Raw genomic sequence first — 22,596 nt, 5'->3', positions numbered from 1 at the left:
AACATCCAAACTCCACACAGGTTAATTACGTGTACACGTGGCAAACCCTAAGCTCTGTCATGTTGAGCAATCAAAGCTCTGTAGGTGATTCAGTTGGTGTGTGTTGCATGTACTGTACTCAAAAGATCAGAAACTATTCAAAATGTATTATCCCATTCTGATATTGTTTTGGCCTAAGGCATTAATGGTAGGTAATATTATTTCTGCACAGCGTTTCAAAAGATCCTTTCAATGTGCAAATGAATGAAAGTGTGAAGATAAAAATTATGACACGCCGTAAAATATCATTAATACAAAGCACGCAACACGACAAGAAGAAATAAATGCATACATTTAATACAAAATATTGACAAAGGGTGATAAAAGTGAAAAGCCTGATCACAACAATAGTGTTTTTCGTCATCATAGACCTTTTTGATTTAGTGTATTTTCTGTCCATTGACTGATCCAAGGCGGCATGGTGGGGAGTGGTAAGCACTTCTCACAGTTTTGAGGTTAGGGTTTCAAATCCAGGTTCAGTCTTCCTGTGTGGAGCTAGCATGTTCTCTCTGTGATTTTGTGGGTTTGCTCTGGGTACTTCTGCATTTCAAAAAGTAAACTGTCCTTAGATGTGATGTTTGTCTTTATGTGTCCTGCTCAGAGCAGCTTTGGTTCAGGGTGTACCCCGCCCAAAGTTAGCTGTAATAGGCTCCAGCTCACCTGTGACCCTAGTGGGGATAAGCGGTGTAGAAAATTGATTGACTAGGGTTACAGTATTGTGAGGGTTCTTTTGATAAAGCATCTCTGTGTATGATTGATGAGAAAGTTAGGTTGAAATGATGACGTTACATTTACTCTGTTTGTACATTGGGACTAAAACATATACTTTTCCTTATCTAATCATGAATCCCTCTCATAATCATGCAAAAGAGCTACTGTATAACTAGACATGGACAGCAGACGAGATGTGGGGAAAAAAACGAGTCATTATTTATTTTTATTTTTATCACATACTGTATGTAAGCAGACATGTTTGTTGCATGCACAACTCACATTCTCACTCAGCTGATACTGAAATAACGCCTTCATAATTTGATTTGCTTCTTATCATCACATTCTTCATCATATCCCGAGAGGACTTTTGTAGGTTCAGTTGTGCAATCTCTTGTTTTGATGCTGCAATGTACTCGTCCATGTGTGATGAAGAGAGAGTGTCCCAACCAGAACACATTTGTACTTCTCCATTGTATGTATAGTTTTCATCCAAATGGATATGTTATTCAGATTAATGAATGATGAATCTTGAAATAGACTCATCATTTACACTGGACTGAAAGGATTCCGGGACCACATGGTCTTATCTGCCTTACCGAGGTCGATAGTGCTGTACGCATCAGAGCTCAGAAAGTTGTTGCTCTCACTGTCGAACGCAGAGATGCTAGGAGCTGTGAGAAAATTTGAAGTGATGTCCTTGTTCAATTTCTTCGCCTGTCAATGAAACAAACATCTCAGCTCAACAAAATGTCCTAGGCAAATAGTAAAGTATTTAACTATTTTCTCTCTATGCAACATGTGCATGCACAACACCCAGAGGTGACCTACTCCAGCGTGGTGGATATGCTACTGGATGCTATGTTTTGTTAGATAGTTATGGCATTTAAAATGTCCAAATAACAGCCAAAATATGTCAAATTTTCGACTAATCACACTAGCACGTCTGCCTTCCTGTTTGAAATTTGCATGTTTTCCCTGTGCTTGCATGGGATTTTATTCAGGTACTCGAGCTTTCTCTCACATACCAAGAACCTGCATTTTAGGTTAAATGAAGGCTCTAAATCGTCCATATGTGAGTGTCTAATGTATCTGTCCATCTCTGCCCTGCGATCGACTGGCGACCAGTCCAGAGTGTACCCCACCTCTTGACCAAACTCAGCTGGTGTAAATTCAAGCTCACCTGCGATGCTAATAAAGACAAGCACTATAAAAAAAATGGATGCATGGATCACATGTTTTGATGAGGATCACACCTTGCATTGTGTCTCCCTCTTATCACACCTAGATTTTAAATAAATGCCTTAGTGTGGACTAATATTCAAATGATCGTGGCTCTTTTGTGTGATCTTTCTTTTTTTTAACAAGTTCCCAATTACAACCACACCACAACCACATTTGAGAAGTTGGTTAAGTGCACGCAGCAAAGTAAAACAGTGACTGGAGGATCTGTTAGTCATTTTTTATAAAGTCAGTAACAATTCTGATGATATTTCTTTGAAATTACAATAGATAGACTATCAGATCGATTATAGATTATCAAAATTACTTGCAAGTGATCCCGTTTTGGTTAAGGCTAAATTAACCGTGGTCACATTTCTTTAAAGACCTTTGGCCATGTAAAGATATTAACTCATTTTAAAGGAGACTATAAAAAAAAAAAAAAAGTACCAACCGATTCCTTGGGCATTGGCGTCGATAGTGAGGATTTAGGTGTGTTGGATCTCTTTACCAAGAACATCTTAAACGTGGCTGAATCACAGTTTTCCACTGCAAAACACCTCCATGATGTCTGTAGAGGAGAGAGACGAGAAATATGATGTTACAAGCAGATTCAATGTACAGTACCTGTTGTACAAGGAAGAGTCACGGTTACCCTATATAACAACAAATCAGACTGGGTCGATCATATTTTATGGTCGAATACCTGAATGACACTAGCAGCAGCAGGGATTTGTCTATTAAAATGTTTCCGTCTTTGTTTCTGCTGAACCTCCAGTGCAAAGCCTGAGCCTAAAATTCCCTGTAAAGAAAATCATAGCTCATTGAAGTCCAGCAGCATATTGGTGGGCTGCAGCTTGGCCAAAAACAGTTCAGCCATGGTAATAAATATTTGTCTAATAAATAATCACCGTAATTTCTTGTGTATAATGCGCACCTATGTATAATACGCATAACCTCTAGGGGGCGGTGCCGTTTTGGAATGAAAGTGTACAGCTTTTTATAACCACTAGATGGCGGCATACATTTATAAAATGTGAAAGTTAGTTTTTTCCATTTCCCCTATACCTATGTATAATGCGCACCATTGACTTTTGACAATTTTTCTGGGAAGAAAATGCGCATTATACACAAGAAATTACGGTAGCTCATCACAAAAGTAGTTAAAGTTCATTTTCAATTTCCTTGAATATAAACCATTTTCAAGAACAGGTATGAACCCTGGACCTAAAGAGCAGGCATTTGAGCCTCGTATTGCAGTGCCTGCTTCCACTTACTGCAGGGAGTGCAAAGAAGGATATGGCAAAGACAGAGAAACAAGATGCAATGATCTTCCCAAGCCACGTCTGAGGTATGAGGTCTCCATAGCCAATGGTCGTCACTGTTATCTTGGACAAACACATGGGATTGGAAGCAAATTCATTAACCATATGAACAACAACACTATAACATAACAAAAAAATAATGTGATCAAATCAATTGAGAAAAAAAAAAACACACCGTCGACACCATCGGCACTGCTAGGTTTGCTTATTTCACTTGGGCCCCATGAGATGTGCCCAAAGTTTGTTATAAAAGGCTTACAAGTGACATTTCACTTTCCAAAATAATGTACACAAGCAAGACCATTTTTAACAACACTTGAAAGCTACTAACACGTTTTTTGAAAAAAAAAAAGACAATAAACAGGGCAAACGGATAATGAAACTGTCTATATCAAACAGTTCATGTCTCTGTTTGTGATACTAGTTAAATAAATAAATAAGCAAAATAACTATGTCAAAGATAACTATGCAGCACATGTTTTCCAGCATGCCGTTTAAACAATTAGAATAACTAAAACTGAACTCCAACTGCTAGAATGGTCAGACGTCTGCAAACCTGACCTGATTTTGGCACACATTTTTTCAACAATTTTATAATAAATTACGACAATGACTTGACATAATGATGATATAACACCCTCTAACATATTCTTACCACTCCCCACCACAGGGAATCAGCATAGGTTCCAAAGTTGTAGGTTTCTTTTTCTGCCAGGTAGACAAAGTATGAGGCGAAGATCAGGCTCAGAAAGCCAATATAAAGGGTCATGATCAGCTCCTGAAATACACACACAAAAAGACGAGGATTGTTTGGAAAGCATTCAGTTATGAAGTGATATATTTTTTGCAATATAAAAATAGCTGTCCAATTGTTTTTATTTTATTTGCTCTGAATCGAAAAACATCACTTTATGCATTTTCTTCCGCTGATCCGGGGTCAGGTCGCGGGGACAGTAGCTTTAGCAGGGAAGCCCAGACTTAACTCTCCCAGCCACTTCATCCACAGAGTACGGGAGGGATCCCAAGGCATTCCCAGGCCAGCCGGGAGACATTGTCTATTCAGCGTGTCCTGGGTCGTCCCCGGTGTCTCCTCCCTGTGGGACATGTCCAGAACACCTTACCGGGGAGGCGTCCAGGAGGCATCCTACTCAGATTCCCGAGCCACCTCAACTGGCTCCTCTCATTGCGGAGGAGCAGCAGCTCTACACTGAGCCCCTCCCGGTTGACCGAGCTTCTCATCCTATCGCTAAGGGAGAGCCCGGACACCCTGCGGAGGAAACTCATTTCGACCGCTTGAATCCGGGATCTTGTTCTTTCGGTCACAACTCGTGACTATGGGTGAGGGTAGGAACGTAGATCGACCAGTATATTGAGACCTTCGCCTTTCGGCTTAGCTCCTTCTTCATCACAACGGACCAATAAAAACTCCGCATCACTGCAGATGCTGCACCGATCCGCCTGTCGATCCGCCAATGCGGACCAAACTCTGACACTGGTCGTACAGGGAACGAACTGCACTTATCAGGGGATTCGGTACCCCATACTCCCGAAGCACCCCCCACAGGACTCCCCGGGGGACACGGTCAAACGCCTTCTCCAAGTCCACAAAACACAGTCCGCAAACTCCCATGCCCCCTTGAGAACCCTGCCGAGGGGGTAGAGCTGGTCCACTGTCCCACGGCCAGGACATGAACCACAACGCTCCTCCTGAATTTGAGATTTGGCTTCCCGAAGGACCCTCCTCTCCAGCACCCCCGAATAGACCTTACCAGGGAGGCTGAGAAGTGTGATCTCCCTGTAGTTGGAGCACACCCTCCGGTTCCCCTTCTTATAAAGGGGGACGATCACCACAGTCTGCCAATCCAGAGACACTGTCCCCGATGTCCATGCAATTTTGTCCACCAGGACAGACCCACAAGATCCAGACCCTTTAGGGACTCCGGGCAGATATTATCCCTACCTAAACCGTCACCTTATCGTGGTGGAGGGGTGTGTGTGTCCCGATGATCCTAGGAGATAAGTTGTCTGGGGCTTTACATCCCTGGTAGGGTCACCCTTGGCAAACAGGTCCTAGGTGAGGGACAAGAAAAACTGCGGCTCATAGTCCCCTTATGATGATAAATATAAACGGACCAAACTCTGACTCCGGTTGTACAGGGACCGAACAGCACGTATCAGGGGGTTTGGTACCCTATACTCCCGAAGCACCCCCCACAGGACTCCCCGAGGGACACGGTCGAAGGCCTGTCAAAACTGATATTTGAAAAACCTAGTTGTATACACTATAGGTCTCATTAGATTAAGCATTAGCAACTAATGAAATAGTGAGAGTATATAATCATGCATGCGCATATCTATTAGTGCACAGTTTGTGGCTACTTTGAGAAGCAGTGAGAAGGCCCCTTCTGAAGAAGAGCAATTTTGATTGTAATGATTTTAACAACTACCGACCTGTATCTAACTGACCAGTACCATTTTTAAGCAAAATTTTAGAAAAACCTGTTTTTATTCAACTCGCTGACTTTTTAGCAAATTTTAATATTCTTGAAAAGTACTGTATGAGTCTGGTTTTACGATGAACTGCAGCACTGAGACTGCCCTCCTCAAAAATGTTAAATGATTTTCGAGTCAAAGTTGATAACAGTAAATTAACAGTGTTGGTTCAGAGGGATCTTAGTGCTGCCTTTGATACCGTAGACCACACTATTCTTTTAAACAGACTTAAACAGCGGCTTCGCCTATCAGGTACTTTCCACAGATGGTTCTTATCCAGTTATCCTACCTCCCTGACAGAACCTTTATGGTATCTTTGGATACATGCTCTTCAGAAATCTATGAAATGTGGTGTGCCGCAGGGATACATTTGAGCCCCTTTTCTATTAAATTTGTATATGCTCCCTCTTGGCGGTGTCATCAAGAGGCATGGATACGCAGCTTTACATCTCCGTCACCTTATGACACCAGTCCAATGGATACTCTTTTTAACTGTATTTTATATAAATCCTGGATAGCATAGAATTTTCTTCAACTTAACCAGAACAAAACTGAAGTTTTAGTCAACTGCCCTAACTTACAACTGTTTATATCAACTCACAGGTTCTTACAGGTGTTTGGACACTAGAAAAAGCATCCCACCACACCATGCATTGGTAGCACAGGCAGTGCAGTGAAGAGAGAGAGATCTGATTCTGATTCTGAGAGAGAGAGAGAGAGAGAGAGAGAGAGAGACACAAAGCACTCCCCAAGCTCCAAGAGGGTGACTGCAGGCAGGGCCGGGATTTGAACCATGGTACGCAGAACTGTGAGGCAGATGTGCTAACCAGTCATCCAGCGTGCCAGCTTCAGAAAACCAATGTCAGTAAATACAGTTCGCCGCTGTCAGTGGCAGTAAATGACCAGCCTTTGTCAGGAGCAATTTGGTCATTAGCGGAAGCTAACTGAAGTCAGCACAGCAGAAAGCTCTGGACTTTGAAAAGTGAAACTACTGTGTTAATAAGGGTAGGTAATCATAGTCACCTCTCAGCTTAATACAACTCAGTAGGAAGCTGAAGTTCTTTTTGTCTCTTTGGCCCTAAATATCCCTCACCGTAGATTTTTTTGAGCTCTTCTTTCTATATTCTTGGGTGTTTTTTTCCAACATTGAGACTTTACAAGTTTAAAGTGTGGTAATATCAAAGTACGCTCAAATGATTAATGCTAATATTAATGAAAATCAGAAGACCCTGAGAGTTTTGTACTTGAAAAAAATTGAGTACCCTGCGATGGGCATAGACAACAGACCCCAGGAGACGCCATGTTCCTCCCTGGCGGTCTACGTGGAGCATACGGAGTATCTGCAGGAAACGGATCCCCCTGAAATAAGAACATAATGGCATGTTTAAAGGGTGACACCAATATTGTTATGCCTTTGTTACTGTACTTGAGTAGAATCAATATCTATACTTCTGGCAACTTTGATTTTTACTCCACTACATTTCTTAAATAAAATGTATACTTTTAATCCAATACATTTCCCATAATCATCTTCATTACACATGACTGCAACATCTGAAGAAATTGTTCGTTGATGTAATGGCTGAACTGCGGCGCACAAAGCAGAAGAATAGTATCACCCAATGTGGGAGAGATACCAGTAGGGGTAAAAATTCTAACCACTTAATTTGTTTTAAAACCATTACTTTTACTTCCCATGCTTAATTTTAATACTTAAGTACATCAAATGTCAGTTACTTTAAGACATTTATTCAAGTAATATTCTACAAGATGACGAACTCTAGCAAAGGTATCTTCTATTAAGATACTTGTACTTTTACTCATTGCATACAGGTACTCAGGTACAAACATTGCATGTGTAGTACAGTGTTTGCCCACTATATTATGGTTCTCCTACCGCGGATCTGCTGTATCATCGATTTTTTTTGTGGAATGTAATACGTAATATAAATACTTTACAGTATTGAAAACATAAATATTGATTAAAATGCAGTAAAAAGTGAGTATATGATGAACATGCAGTCACACAGGAGTTTAATTTACTTGGGCTCGTATTGGCTGCTGAAGTACAATGATTGCTAAAGCAAATTTTGATTGATCAACGAAAGAAAACCATTTCAATCAAATCAAATTTCATTAATTGGCAAAGCCACTGTGGTTTTCAAATGAAAAATCAGCCCCAAATGTACAGTTGGGGCAAAGCACATGTACCTATTTATTTATTTGTAAATATTTTTATTGGATTCACAAAAGAAAGTAAACGAAGAACTATGTAGAGCTTTTCCCGAAGAGCAACATTGCGCTTTTTTCTCCATTCCCCCCTCCCATTTTCCGTTTTTTTTCCAATTGTACTTTGCATGGAGTCTTACCGAATAGCAGAGGTTGCAAACACTTGTCCATTGGAGCCAACTGTTAGCACAATTATGGAGGAAACCACAACAATCAGATCTGTGGAGAGAATTGAGAATGAAAGGCTTGAATAAATTTGACCTTGGTGTGAAAATGTACCAAAACTGCAATATAACAACAGTCCATATTTGGTCTGATTAGACTAAAAATAAGATATTGAAAAGTATCAGAAGATTACCATAAAGCAAATTCAAGAATGTTTTTTAAGACAAAAAAATACAAGAAATCAAAGACAACATACAGACATTTCATTGCATAATTTTAGTTATAACATTAACTGTTGTTGTTTTTTTAAATAACAAAGTTAACACTTAATAAAGAAAACTGTAACTTCATTTTATGACATTGCACTAGTTGCACTGGATTTGTATTTGCTTGGTTTTGTTGTGGCGTGTTTGTTTTATGTGTGTGTGTGTGTGTGTGTGTGTGTGTGTGTATAAAGTTCACACCTATAATAATTATTGGCTTTCTTGCAAATCGTAGTCGTCCACAGATGCCGACATATATACTGCGGCAACCTGCTGACCAAAGCCGGACAAGATATTCCACCCCTAAGAAGACCACAAGGAAAATCTCCTGAGAAGGGAGGAACGAGATTAGATTTAAAAAGACAGAAGACGTTAACCAGCAATAGAAAGAACACCATTGTACTGTCACCCTCTTTCAGACAACTCTATAATGAATTCCCCTGGATGGGTAAATGAACAAAGATTTTCAAAATGTGTCCTGACAAATACGTACGTTTGTCCAAACCTTCACATTACATTTATATTTTAGGAGTTACTTTCACTCATATTATTCTGAACTATGACACTTAATTCTAGTGTACTCTATGTGGTTCATTTCATAAATTTGTGGAACATTACATATATTTCCCACCGTACTCTTCATCAGTTCCTGAGAGTTCTATTTACTAAATGCTCATTGGTAATGGTAATGAATGCTGTAACTCCCCCGCAAAAACTACAATTAAAATTATGGTACACTATATCTGTACACATCAAGCAGACTTTCAATGCATCACGACTGCTGATTTAAATATATTTATGTATTGAATATATAAGCATAATGAATTCAATAGTAATACTGTTCATCTGTTTACAACACCCCTCATTCAAGTACATAGTTTGAAGTGCCTCGATGAAACTAATCTGTTAAACTATAAAGAGGAAGAAAAATGAAAATTTTAACTAAATGTAAATCATGAATAAGTTATCGTTATACACTCTGGGAAAGGGTGAGGAAACAATATGTCTGACTCCACACAATGGTTACACAATCTTTTGAGTGACATTTACAAAAAGAGACCAGCTGGGGCCATATTCTCCTGTTTGTGTGTAAATCTGTTTTTTATGCGCTTGGAATTGTTCACTTTTCATTTATACAGATTCTGCCGTCCAGACTTTTGACACATCCACACCCACTACCAAAGGGGCATGATTCACTGTTAGCTTAGGCTGGCTTCCAAACATTAAAACATGAATGTTTCCTGAGACTTGTGAATGCCATTGAAATCCATTAAAATAGATAAATGTAAATATATCCCTAGAATCCAAACATGTACAGTAACCTTGAAGGTACAAAGATAAGCAGGTTGTTTACCAAAGTGTGGCTCCTTGATCGTGTGTATTTGGTGTGTCAGAAAAAAACATTTATTGTGGGCATTTTCAATGGGATTTTATTTATTTTTATTCACTTTGACAATTAGAAATACAGCTACAGAATTGCTGTCTGTGATAAAACCATAAACAGCATTTTCTTTACACAATATATTAGCAATATATAATATAACTATAGAGATTCCAACTTTTTCCCCAGTGGTGTGTCCAAACAACAAATATCAATTAAGCCACATAATTACACCAACGTAGAAATTAATGAACTGGTTTCAATGAGGAAGTATTACTTCTGCATCCATCCATCCATCCATTTTCTGAGCCGCTTCTCCTCAGTGGGGTCGCGGGCGTGCTGGAGCCTATCCCAGCTGTCATCGGGCAGGAGGCGGGGTACACCCTGAACTGGTTGCCAGCCAATCGCAGGGCACATACAAACAAACAACCATTCGCACTCACAGTCACACCTACGGGCAATTTAGAGTCTCCAATTAATGCATGTTTTTGGGATGTGGGAGGAAACCGGAGTGCCTGGAGAAAACCCACGCAGGCACGGGGAGAACATGCAAACTCCACACAGGCGGGGCCGGGGATTGAACCCGGGTCCTCAGAACTGTGAGGCTGACGCTCTAACCAGTCGCCCACCGTGCCGTTCGACCTGAGCCCAATTTTGATTATTTTTTTATTTTTTGCAAAAATACTGTATGTTGTATGTGCCACCACTCGTCAAACATGGTATTAATATTACATTCATGGAATAAGAATTAAACAGATAAATTCATCAATTTCCATCCATTCCAGGGGCCACCATGTTCAGAATCAGAATGTATGTCAAAGTATGTCAAAAACTCACAAGGAATTTGTCTTCAGTAGTTGGAGTTGCTCTCGTATGACAACAGGTTGTGTCGGCCGCACCAAAGCCCCAGCTGCTCCACTTGCTGTCAATACGCAGGTTTGTCACCGTCTTTGATGAGGCCGATGACTGTGATGTCATCTGCAAATGTCAGGAGTTTGACAGCTGGGCGCGTTGAGGTGAAGTCGTTCATGTAGAGAGAGAAGCACAGCGGAGAGAGGACACATCCTTGGCTTGCCCGAGTGCTGGTGGTGCATGTGGATGAGGTGGTGTCCCCCAGCCTCACCTGCTATGTCCTGCCCATCAGGAAGCTGTAAATCCACCGGCAGATGGTAGGCGAGACGCTGAGCTGGACAAGCTTGGAGGAGAGTAGTTCGGGAATGATGGTGTTGAACGCAGAGCTGAACTTTACCAACAGGATCCTCATGTAGGTCCCACCGCCATCGAGGATGAAGTGCAGTCCCATCTTGACTGCGTCATCCACAGACCTGTTTGCTCCGTAGGCAAACTGCAGGGGCTCCAGCATGGGTCCTTTGACGCTCTTGAGGTGGTTCAGCATGAGGCCTTCAAAGGACTTCATGACCACAGATGTCAGGGCGACAGGTATGTAGTCATTCAGTCCTGAGATTGCATGTTTCTTGGGGACTAGGATGATGGTGGTGCGTTTGAAACAAGATGGTATTTCACACAGTTCCAGAGATATATTGAAGATCTGGCTGGAACGAGCTGGTCCACGCAGACTTTGAGGCAGGATGGGGACGCAAGGTCTGGGCCCGATGCTTTGTTGATCCGTTGTTGTTTGAAGATACATCTCACTTCCTGTTCATGGATGGTCAACACAGAAGGAGGAGTCAGAGGTGTGATGGTGGTCAGTGGTGCGGCTGGGTGGGTGTGGGGTGGGAAAGTGTCCTTTTCAAATCTGCAGTAGAAGGTGTTCAAGGCGTCAGCCAGTCCTTTATTGTACTCATCTTGGGAGGATGGTTGCTTGTAGTAGGTTCGTTAGTGTAATCCACACCATACTGATGCAGAGTCGTGAGCAGTAAACTGGTTTTCTATCTATTCTGCATAGTTTTCCTTTGCGATTTTAATATCCTTTGTCAGCTGTTAGCTTTGTCCTCTCTCTCCCCTCCGCACAGGACGCAACAAACGCTCACCTTCCAACTTTAGTCCAACACACGATGTTCTATTACCCCTTTCGCATGCCTATTTTCTTCTTTTTATCATTATTAGCGTTATTTACTTTCTTTAGATAGACCCCTTTTGTGCATTTCTAGATCCCTTGAAGATGTCATTAAATATACTATAAAATTCCACTCTTGGTCGTATTTTGTGTGTGTTCTGAGTTTAAGTAAACCTCTGTCATCTAGAACTCAAAATGTTATAAAGTGTAGCAACCTTCAGATTACGAGACTGATAAAAAGGTTTCTCGTCACTTTCCCTAAATTTTATCCACTTAAAAAGTGACGTAAATCCCCTTTACTAGATAAAATTAGTTTGATTTTAACAATTAAACTTAAAATTACGCTAAACCGGAAATAATGCAGGCGTCGCTTCCGGCTTATTAATTTCTCCTAAATTAATTACATTTTGATTTAACCAATATACGCTACACCTGAAAAAGGTGGAACTTCGCCCAGCCTAACTGCCAAGTCATGCGTATGCGCAACTCGGTGCGGAGGTGGTATTATGTAAATTAGCCACACAGTTTGGTAACAATCCAACACAATATGGCACGCCTGCAGATACATTTTCGGAAATAGGCGTCTAATATTTAATTGGTGGTTAATTTCACACATTATGAGTGGGCAGTTATTTGTATACAAGAAATTAAGTGTTTGCTCCCCTTTAAAAAATTACTAATTATAAATGTCACATTATAGTGACCACTTTGCTAATTATCTCAAATATTATCTATCTCAATCGACAAATTGGTCAACCAGGTTCGACAATCAGATTGTGTTCAATGCAATTTGTCTGTCAGTAATTACTAAGATCTCTGTAAGGCTGTTCCTTTCTCTAATTTTAATTGTGTCAGTCATGGGTAACTTAGAATGAGTGACTGATGCTTGTTGCAGAGTTTTTGCTTATTCCACATTGTTTATTTTCTTTTTTCTTTGTCTAGTTATATTACATTTTTTTATAAATTTTATTAGTACCATCTTTGTTCCATGTTGCACCGTCGGACAGAGAAAAATTCCTCGTTGTGAATGTACCTTTCACTGACAATGGGAATAAACCGATACTGATTCTGATTCAATACATTCATTCGGGCATGTACGCAATAAAATCCTTCCAAAAGTGCTGAGAAGGAAGTGATCATAACAGGATACACCATGGAGAGAAATGGCTGCAGAATAGATGGGCAATAAAAACAGAAGTACAGTATTATGTGGGGAAAAAAGAGATTTCTTAGTTCAATCAATCTGTATTACCTTTCACAACTGCCTAATGAAACATTGATCAGGGTCAGTCTTTGCTTCTCACACAAATAACATTCTGTAGCTCATATGGCGAACCTGAAACAAACTCTATGTAGTTTGACTTGTTTTGGTTTGACATTCACTTCACATTACTTACATTCACTACTTACATTAACAACGTCTCCCTTCGTTTTTTTAAGTGGTCCATCATTACTATCTTATTTACTATGACAAAGTCTCTATTTGACAATCAGAATAAATACTCACCATCCAGAAGAGAATTGTGAAAGCAAATTTATCATACAGGGGGATGGTTGACAGAATGCTGAGGATCAGGCAAGCAAGAACTATGAGGAACCTGAAAAGAGAAGGATGAAAAGACAAAAAACAGTGCAACAGTTGTTGGTATTGTTTTAATAAAGGCTGTTATTTGTTATAATGTTGTTTTCCTTATTTAATACCTACGTCATATATCATTTTGCAATCACTTTCAATAATGATGATGAACTGCATATTGCACAAATACGCTTAATTTTTCAGTTATTAAATGTACATTTACAAGTAGCCTTATTCTAAAAATACATCGTAGAGAAAATTATTATAATATTATTTTATGTTTTTGCCATGAATATCCTACTACTGGAGAGCGAGAGTTCAAAGACAACCCAGGTTAAAAAATGAATACTAACAAACAGGTATTAACACATCAATACACAAAATGTCAACCAACAATAAATTGCTCCTGAATATCCTTCGTGGAAAAGATGTTGTAGTTACAGTAAGTTGTAATAAGGACACACCAACATACTTCAGATAGATAGATACTAGCTTTTTCTTTCCTTTTTCTTTTTTGTCCTGTTCGGCTGTTTGGTCAAGCAGAACGGAAAATCGGTATCCCTTTTATGTCTGAACAGTTTTACTGTGTCACAGTGGAGTTTTTAAGCTTCCGCTGTGGTATTATAAATGAGGTTTATTGAGAATCAGACTTGATCAGTCGAACAGAACAAAGTTTCTAGAAGGGAGAGCGAAACAAAGACAAAAGACAAATGACTAATTGTAAACAATTGAGTGAAGTAAATCATTACATTATCTACAACAATGAAACATTAAATATGAGTGTTGCATGGGGCTGATAGATAGCTTTTCTTGAGACGTAACCACAAATAGGAAAAGTAAATGTGGCTATGACAGGACAGCTAGTTATTTCTCGAGTATGTGCTGGCAACCCATTCTTGAAGACATTACATTTTCAGAAACACTTCACTTCAGTTCGGGTGTGTGGGGGTGGTTCACAACTTCACATATGATACAGCTACAAGCCTGCATACAAACAAACAAGTAGGTAATTAGCCATTCACTCATGTAGTTCATCCATGATTCCACCAAACCAGCCAGGAATAATGTAAGTAGTTGTTTTTAGATCTATTTTTGTATTCCCGCTGTTACCTGGGGTGAGGTGATTAGTTTTGTGTATAGCAGCGTATGTTTGAAAATCGACTTTTACAGCAATGGATGTTACAAAGACACTAATGAATAGGAATGCAATTTCACATGCAAGAGGCTGTTTCAGCGACCAGCTTTGCAATGGATGAATATAATTGATTAGATTAAATGAACCCTTCCACAAAAGCAATGTTAACAGTAAATTTAAATGACAATAAATTATTAGAACTGCCATTACTGAGAAAAATTGCAAAACCAAAAAAATATTGAGGGCAATAATGCTAGTTAAATGTAGTTAATACTTTACAAAATTGTATTTATAGAGCACTTTAAAAACAATCTCAGCAGAAACAAAGTGCCGAATGATGAATACAAATCAAAGATAAAACACGACAATTACTGTAAATATGAGAATTTAAAAACGATGCAAAAAATAAAGACAAAACAACAACAATATATTCAAATAGGACACTAAAACAAGGGCCTCTGTCTCATGCCGTGTTAAAATCCAAGGAATAAAAATGGGGTTTCAGGGTGAGTTTTAAAAATAGACACTGACACTGCTGGTCTAAAGCACATTAGGAGGTCATTCCATAGTTTTGAACCAGCAAAAGAAAAAGCTCTGAGCTCTTGCTGAGACTTCAGAACCTCCAGAAGCAGCATACTGTATTAGATGACCTGAGACACCAGGCAGGAGCGTAGGGATGGTGCAGCTCAGAGAGGTAAGGCGGGGTGAGACCATTTAGAGATTAGAAAACAAATAGCAGAATATTACAATGAACTCTTAAGTGCAAAGGCAGCCTGTGGAGGGAGGCCAGAATATCAATCAGTTGCTCAAAACCAGAAATAAAAAACCCATTGAGGCCAAGATCTCTTTTAAGTGTGTCTGTCCAATTCACATCATAACAATCCAATTTAAAAATCACTCTCCAACTCAAAATGTAATTTTGAGACTGGTGTGTAAGGGGGCGGGCCCGAGTCAACAGTGGGGGATTTACGAGTGCCACCGTGTCCAAACATTTTGGTTTCTTTTCAAATATAATTTAAGAGGTTCAGGGCCATCCAACTTTAATGTCCTCAAGTCATAATAAAAGCGGTATATACACCATATCATAACAATGTTAAAATATTATGCAAATAGGCATTCCACGGGCTTTAGCAGCATAGAGATAGCGATACCAATCCCCAAATACCTTGCAAATATGTTCCTAGGATCTGTGCGGTGCACAGGGAATTAAATCACAACCTTGTGCATGTTATCTGAATGACTCCATCAAGCCTCCACTGCTGGAGCAGCTGAGACCCCTGTGTGCTCCCTGTGTACAGGGAGGGAGGATGACAGTAGAGAACAAAAGCTCTGGGAGATGGCCGCTATTGTTGGCACCACAACCAGGTTCTGAAGACAATCACTAACTTCATTTGTTCAGCCATTGCTGGAGCCAAACAACAGAAGAGACCAGCCAATTAAAGCATCTCCTCTGTCAAGGCTGGAGAGAGGCCGAAGGTACAGGGAAAGTCGGTGACTCGTGTCTTCGAAACAGCCAAGGACTGGAAACTGATGGGCAATTTGGGGAAGCATCTCAGGTTACAACATCTCTGAGACCAGACATGACACTCCTGTCAGCAGGAACGAGGCAGGTGGTCAAGCTGGAGCTCCCAGTTCTATAATAGGACAGATAGAAGAGGCGGCTGAAAGGAAGAGCGCTTAGTATGCCAAGCTGATGGAGGATTGCCACAGTCAGGGCTGGAAAACTTGGTGCCTGCCCTTTGAGCGTTTGCTGGTCCAACCCTCTGCAAAGCCTACCATCTGTTGGGCATTACAGGTGCACACAAAAGGCAGGCCATCGGGTATGGAACTGACGCAGCAGAACAGACCTTAAGAAGAAGGATGTGGCCAGAGGAAATGAACCTTGGAGTGGTGGTATTCAGACGTACATTGGGGCGCAGGATATGTGGGACATTTCTTAACTTTAACCATTCAATAGCGTCACCAGTCCTCATTTTTGCTGCATTTGCTCATTTTTGCTAAATCCCGGCTGGGTTCCCCGAGAGAGGGTGTGTCATCTTCGATACACAAAACACCCACCGACCCCGGGTCGTGTCGCTGCTGATGTGTCCGACTGCATCGTAAGATGTATCAAAAACCGATTGTGTGACGTGATCATCCAGTAATTCGACAGTGTTAGTGCTGCACTATTGCATTTCCTGCCAATAATCCCTCTTTTGATCCTCCTTATCATCTTGGAGAAAATGTAATAAAAAAGAAAGACAAGGTAGCTTTGATTAAATCATTTGATACAATTACATTTGTGTCTGGATAAAAATATAACAACACCCTAGTGAGGAGAAGCGGCTCAGAAAATGGAATTATATAAATAAGCGCTCTGGTATAATGCACCCGGAATGCAACCAGCAAGGTTAATTCAAATCTTGAGATGCATGAAAAAATAAAGTTTATTTGACATCTGCATACATGACTGCAAGTATATATTTTTTCAAAAAATTATAAAAAGTAAATGGAATGCATTTATATAGTGCTTTATCTTCACCATCACAGTGCCCAACGCCCTTTACAAAGCCTCACATTCACCCATTCACACACACGCACTTTCATACTCTAATGGGTGACTGCTGTCATGCGAGGATGGTGCTGCCAAGCCCATTGGGAGCAAATTAAGGTTCAGTGTCTTGCCTAAGGACACTTCAACATACAGACAGGCAGAGCCGAGATTTGAACCAGTTACTCTTTGGTCAGTGGACGACCCGCTCTACCTACTGAGCCACAGCCGCCGCAAAATAATCCTACTTCACTAAAAGAGGTTTGATAAAAATCTGATATTGTATTTCAAAATAAAAGCCTCTGAAATCTGCATATTTTTAGTAATTACCCCTGATTGAATTGGAGACTCTAAATTGCCCGTAGCTGTGAATGCGAGTGCGAATTGTTGTTTGTTTGTATGTGCCCTGCGATTGGGTGGCAACCAGTTCAGGGTGTACCCCGCCTCCTGCCCGATGATAGCTGGGATAGGCTCCAGCACGCCCGCGACCCTAGTGAGGAGAAGCGGCTCAGAAAATGGATGGATGGATGGATGAAAAAATGTGTAAAAAAAAAATCTATGAGGTATCGCAACGCCAGCCCAGTTGTCGGGGACAATACACCACCCCAGGTCTCCAACAAAAGTGGTCCCACCCAAATCTGATGTGGCATTTCAAAATAAAAGTCTCCTCAACACTGCATATTTCACTGCCATTACCTCTGATTTAAAAAAATCAAAAATTTGTAATGAATGCAACCTATTTTGTTGGAGACCTGGGGTGGTCTAGTATCCCCCAGAGCTGGAGTGGTGTTGCGATACCGCATAGATTTTTTTCACGAATGTTTTAAATCAGTGGTAGTGACAGTGAAATATGCAGAGTTGAGGGGACTTTTATTTTGAAATGCCACATCATATTTGGGTGGGTCCTCTTTTGTTGGAGACCTCTGGTGGTCTAGTATCCCCCAGAACTGAACTGGTGTTGCAATACCTCACAGATATTTTTAAATACATTTTTTAAATCAATGGTAGTAACAGTGAAATACGCATATTTCAGGGGACTTTTATTTTGAAATGCCAGATCAGATTTGGATGGGACCTCTTTTGCTGGAGACCTGGGGTGGTGTAGTGTCCCCCAGAACTGAACTGTTGTTGCGATACCGAAAGGATTATTTTAATTCATTTAAAAAAAAAAATAGTGTGCATTGATATCCACGTATTATTTTGGTAGCTTTTATTTTGAAGGTGCCTTTCGTCGCTTGTTGGCGGCTTATTACCGTAATGCCTAGTCTAGACAAAATTAGGGGCGTCTGTGGCTGGCATGAGTTCTTTTCGAGTGGAGGCTGGCTTGACCGCTCTGAAAAGGAATAGCACCCCACCACCCTAGCACCTAAAAACCTGACCCCAGGAGAGTTACATGATTTTGAGTATCTATCAATCTATCTATATATATCTATGGCGTGTACAGTATATGAACTGCACATAGCTGTGCTTTGAAGAGACAATGCAATAGAGTGAAGATATATTTTCGTGCACAGTTAATGTATCCGTTGGTTGTTTGGATGATAAATATGATAAGACTCACACAGTCAAGTGATAAAGGAAGCACTTCCAGCCGGAGGGCCTTTCCAAAAAGTTATAGACGCGTCCTTGGATATAGGTGTGAGTGAGGACTGGGCGTACTCCGCTGCGTGGTTTAACTAAGTACGGCTGAAGGTGAACTTGGGGTGCCCGTTGAGAAACCGAGTTGCCAATGAAAGTAACTGGATGGTCTGACGCGCTGAGGTTTGTCTCTGACAGCTCCCAGTCCTGTGGTATCTTTCCCCGGGGCGCATCCGGAGACCTCCGTCCGCGCGCAAAATTCGACATTGTGTCTTCTTTGTGTTCTTTTACAGCTCGCTTTACTTCTCCCCTGCTCTGTTTGGGTCATTTGCAATTGCAGACCCACAGTTGCGCAACACTGCGAGAAACAAAACAACCATCCTCCCCGCCAAGAGGGCGTACCATGAAGTGAACATTCCGGGGGGGTTACCACAAAAAAAAAAAAAAAAATACAATTTAAAAAAAGACGGATATTGTGGATAAATATTGTCTATTAAAAATTTAATAAATACAATGAATAAAAACTACCGTAATGAAAGTTAACTTCACTTGCATTGTGTACAGTAAACTTTGCTGCTGTTTGATAGGAATGAGACGAACTGGCATCACAACTTTTTTCAAGGAACAGAAACATTCCCACTGTTTTTTTTTTTTTTTTCTGTGTGTGATGCGTGTGTGTTTGTGTGTGTGTTTGTGCCCTGACTGATACGTTCACTTCATTTTCTTGAACTGTTGGTTTATTCAAAAAAGCCTGCAAATGGGGGGGTGCCATTAGGGAGATTAATTTTAGTTGTGTCTTTGATAGGACTTAAGGATACGTGGCACATTTATTAACTTTAACCACTCAATAGCATCGCCAGTCCTCATTTTTACTGCATTTGCTCATTTCTGCTAAATGCGATGCTCGGCATTGTATTTGGCCGCATTAGCTGTAGCTTGTGGGTTAGCTGGGGCCATAGCATACATAGCATTGAACAAGCATTCCACCATAGTAGCTGAACAGTGGAAAGCAGCAAGGATGGGTGACAATAGGGATACTGCAGTTTGGACTAGCTGCTTGCATAATGACGGTAAAGCCACGCAGTTCCACAATTCATTGCGACATGCAAATTAGAATTATTGCCTTAATAAACACTTTCATATTTGTAGTTAATGTGTGCTTATGTTAACATTAGTTGAATGTGTGCCTTATTTAACTGTCACATTTATGGTCTATGGGACACAACGATGTCATTATCAAACCGTGACTAGAGGCTGCGTGTAAAATACTATATACTTGTGTATAATGCACCCCCCCCCCCCCCCCCCCCCCAAAACAAAATGTCAAAAGTCAATAGTGTGCATTATAAATAGGTATAGGGGAAAACCTTCACATTTTATAAATGTATGCCACCATCTCGTGGTTATGAAAAAGCTGTACACGTTCATTCCAAAATGCCACCGCCACCTAGTGGTTATATATAAAAAAGTGTAGCCTACACTTTCATTCCAATATGACAGTACGACTGCATATATGTACAGTTGTGCTCATAAGTTTACATACGCTAGCAGAATTTGTAAAATATTGTTTTTTAAAAATATGACGGAATGAACAACAACCATCATTAATTTCTTTATGGTTATGTTTTGTTTAATGATAATGCTTTTCTGAAATGATTGACCGTTTAATTTGAATCCTATTAAAATAAAATGAAATGTGTTTCGGCTGGTCCTTCATGTTTTCTGTAAAGAATCGTACCCATCTTACAAATTCTGCCTGGGTAATCAAACATATGAGCACAACTGTGTGTTTTCTCCATCCATCCATCCATTTTCTGAGCCGTTTCTCCTCACTAGGGTCGCGGGCGTGCTGGAGCCTATCCCAGCTATCATCGGGCAGGAGGCGGGGTACACCCTGAACCGGTTGCCAGCCAATCGCAGGGCACATACAAACAAACAACCATTCGCACTCACATTCACACCTACGGGCAATTTAGAGTCTCCAATTAACGCATGTTTTTTTGGGATGTGGGAGGAAACCGGAGTGCCCGGAGAAAACCCACGCAGGCACGGGGAGAACATGCAAACTCCACACAGGCGGGGCCGGGGATTGAACCCGGGTCCTCAGAACTGACGCTCTAATCAGTCGGCCGCTGTGTGTTTTCTAATTTACTAAATAAAAGTAAGTCACTGATGGTGTAGTGGTACACTCGCCTGACTGGTGCAGGCAGCGTGGGTTCAGTTCCCACTCAGTGACGGTGTGAATGTGAGTGCGAATGGTTCAATCCCCGGTCCCGCCTGTGTGGAGTTTGCATGTTCTCCCCGTGCCTGCGTGGGTTTTCTCCGGGCATGGTAGGTTGATTGACAACTCCAAATTGCCCGTAGGTGTGAATGTGAGTTGTTTGTTTGTACGTGTCCTACGATTGGCTGGCAACCAGTTCAGGGTGTACCCCGGCTCCTGCCCGATGATAGCTGGGATAGGCTCCAGCACGCCCGCGACCCTTGTGAGCAGAAGCGGCTCAGAAAATGGATGGATGGATAAATAAAAGTAGGGCTGTGAATTTCAAAATAAGAGCAGATAAATTTAAAAAAGGATTACGTGTTAAAATAAAGTGCTAAACTTCCGAATAATTCTTTGAAAAAAAACTAACAAAATACAGACAGTTCATGTTTTGATCATATGGGTAGAAGCAAAATCATGCATTGTAAAAATGCATTATACGTAGATAGAAGGGGTTTCCAGAATTTTGGGGTCAACTTCGGGGGTGCGTATTATACCTGGGTGCGCATTATATACGAGAAATTACGGTAATTCTGAACTAAGTAGTTTTCAAGCTTGCATTCCGGCTTTGGCAAAGCTATGAGTTAGCAATGATAAACAACATGTTATTTCAGTGACAAAAGTATTTCAGTCCAAAACCGAACATGCACTTTCTGTGCTATTTTTCGGCCGAAACATTTCAGCCATTGAGATTTTTGACGCATCACTAGTAATTTGAATAGCATACATATATGGATTTGTGTTGCTGATGTCATCCACCCTTTAGTACACAATAAACAATCCACTCATCAATGGTCCCATATTTTGGCTATTTAGACCTCCATAGAGTTACTCTCTAACATGGAATTAATATGTAAGTGTCAGTTTCATTTAAAAAAACACATTGGTTTTGTCATATGAGTGTCCGGAAAAGGCCCCTCTGACAGCTACATCGGTTTGACCCAGTTTTGGAGCCCTTGGTCTGTATTTCGCTAAGACCACCCCCTTTCCTCTGATTGGTTGCCTCTGTGGAGAAGACCCACTTGTGAGACCATACGTGTTTGTTATGATGACAGCGCTGGCTCGAGAACAGAGAGGTAGGCGGAGATCTTTGCTCGTGACGTAGATAAGCTCGAGAAATTCAAATGACCTAATTTCTGGCCTCTCGGCTGGAAAACGTCTAGAACGCAGGAATTTGTGGACGATTTTAATTCATATTTCACGTTTACTGAGGCACCATAGAACCAATATTACATCCCAAATACTAGAAAAGGTTGGTTTAGTAAAATATGGCGCCTTGAAATCATAATTATACTTGCTTTCATGGCTGTTTAAAAAAAAGAAAAAACCGATGACTTTTGACACTGACACTGATCTACAGTTACGTCAACAGATCAGACGCTGTTTTTTGTTCTTATACCCGATGCCCACTGATTACAGAGAATGTGGTACACAAAGTTTTAAAGTCACAATTTTAAGTTGTGCTGAGTGTATGAGACAAATTTGTGGTTTGACTATCTTAACCACAAGTAGACAGAGAATCATAGGTTGAAAGTTCTCCCTTATTGTACCGAATCACAACAGTCAGAGGAGCGTGATTCTGTTGTTGTTGTTATTTTGACATATTTTGAATTATAACTTGTTCTCTAAGTGACGATCTAAAGCACGTTATGAGTTTTTATGACCCCGTTTTC

The 22,596-nt window shown here is 40.7% G+C and overlaps 1 protein-coding gene across 3 annotated transcripts in view; it reads right to left on the bottom strand.

The window, feature by feature from the left end:
- The window catches only part of kcnq1.1 (potassium voltage-gated channel, KQT-like subfamily, member 1.1), a 36,346-nt gene extending 17,276 nt beyond the window's left edge, over window positions 1-19,070 (bottom strand). The window contains exons 1-12 of one of the 3 annotated variants that reach the window (XM_061762078.1): window positions 18,647-18,685; window positions 13,352-13,442; window positions 10,951-11,483; window positions 10,665-10,829; window positions 8,648-8,774; window positions 8,159-8,237; window positions 7,052-7,148; window positions 3,952-4,074; window positions 3,249-3,359; window positions 2,678-2,773; window positions 2,426-2,542; window positions 1,350-1,467 (exon numbers count right to left, since the gene is read on the bottom strand). In XM_061762078.1, the coding sequence (XP_061618062.1) occupies window positions 1,350-1,467; window positions 2,426-2,542; window positions 2,678-2,773; window positions 3,249-3,359; window positions 3,952-4,074; window positions 7,052-7,148; window positions 8,159-8,237; window positions 8,648-8,774; window positions 10,665-10,805 (1,009 nt within the window). In that variant the 5' untranslated portion in view covers window positions 10,806-10,829; window positions 10,951-11,483; window positions 13,352-13,442; window positions 18,647-18,685. Of the gene's footprint in view, window positions 1-1,349; window positions 1,468-2,425; window positions 2,543-2,677; window positions 2,774-3,248; window positions 3,360-3,951; window positions 4,075-7,051; window positions 7,149-8,158; window positions 8,238-8,647; window positions 8,775-10,664; window positions 10,830-10,950; window positions 11,484-13,351; window positions 13,443-18,646 lie in introns of all 3 variants that reach the window. The other 2 variants (XM_061762069.1, XM_061762060.1) reach the window with 2 other exon arrangements.
- Between the last annotated feature and the right edge of the window lie 3,526 nt (window positions 19,071-22,596).

Source organism: Phyllopteryx taeniolatus, chromosome 2 (genome assembly GCF_024500385.1).
Source record: "Phyllopteryx taeniolatus isolate TA_2022b chromosome 2, UOR_Ptae_1.2, whole genome shotgun sequence".
NCBI classification, from domain to species: Eukaryota; Metazoa; Chordata; class Actinopteri; order Syngnathiformes; family Syngnathidae; genus Phyllopteryx; species Phyllopteryx taeniolatus.
Note: the sequence above shows the minus strand (reverse complement) of the source record. Positions and strands in the feature narration are given on the sequence as shown.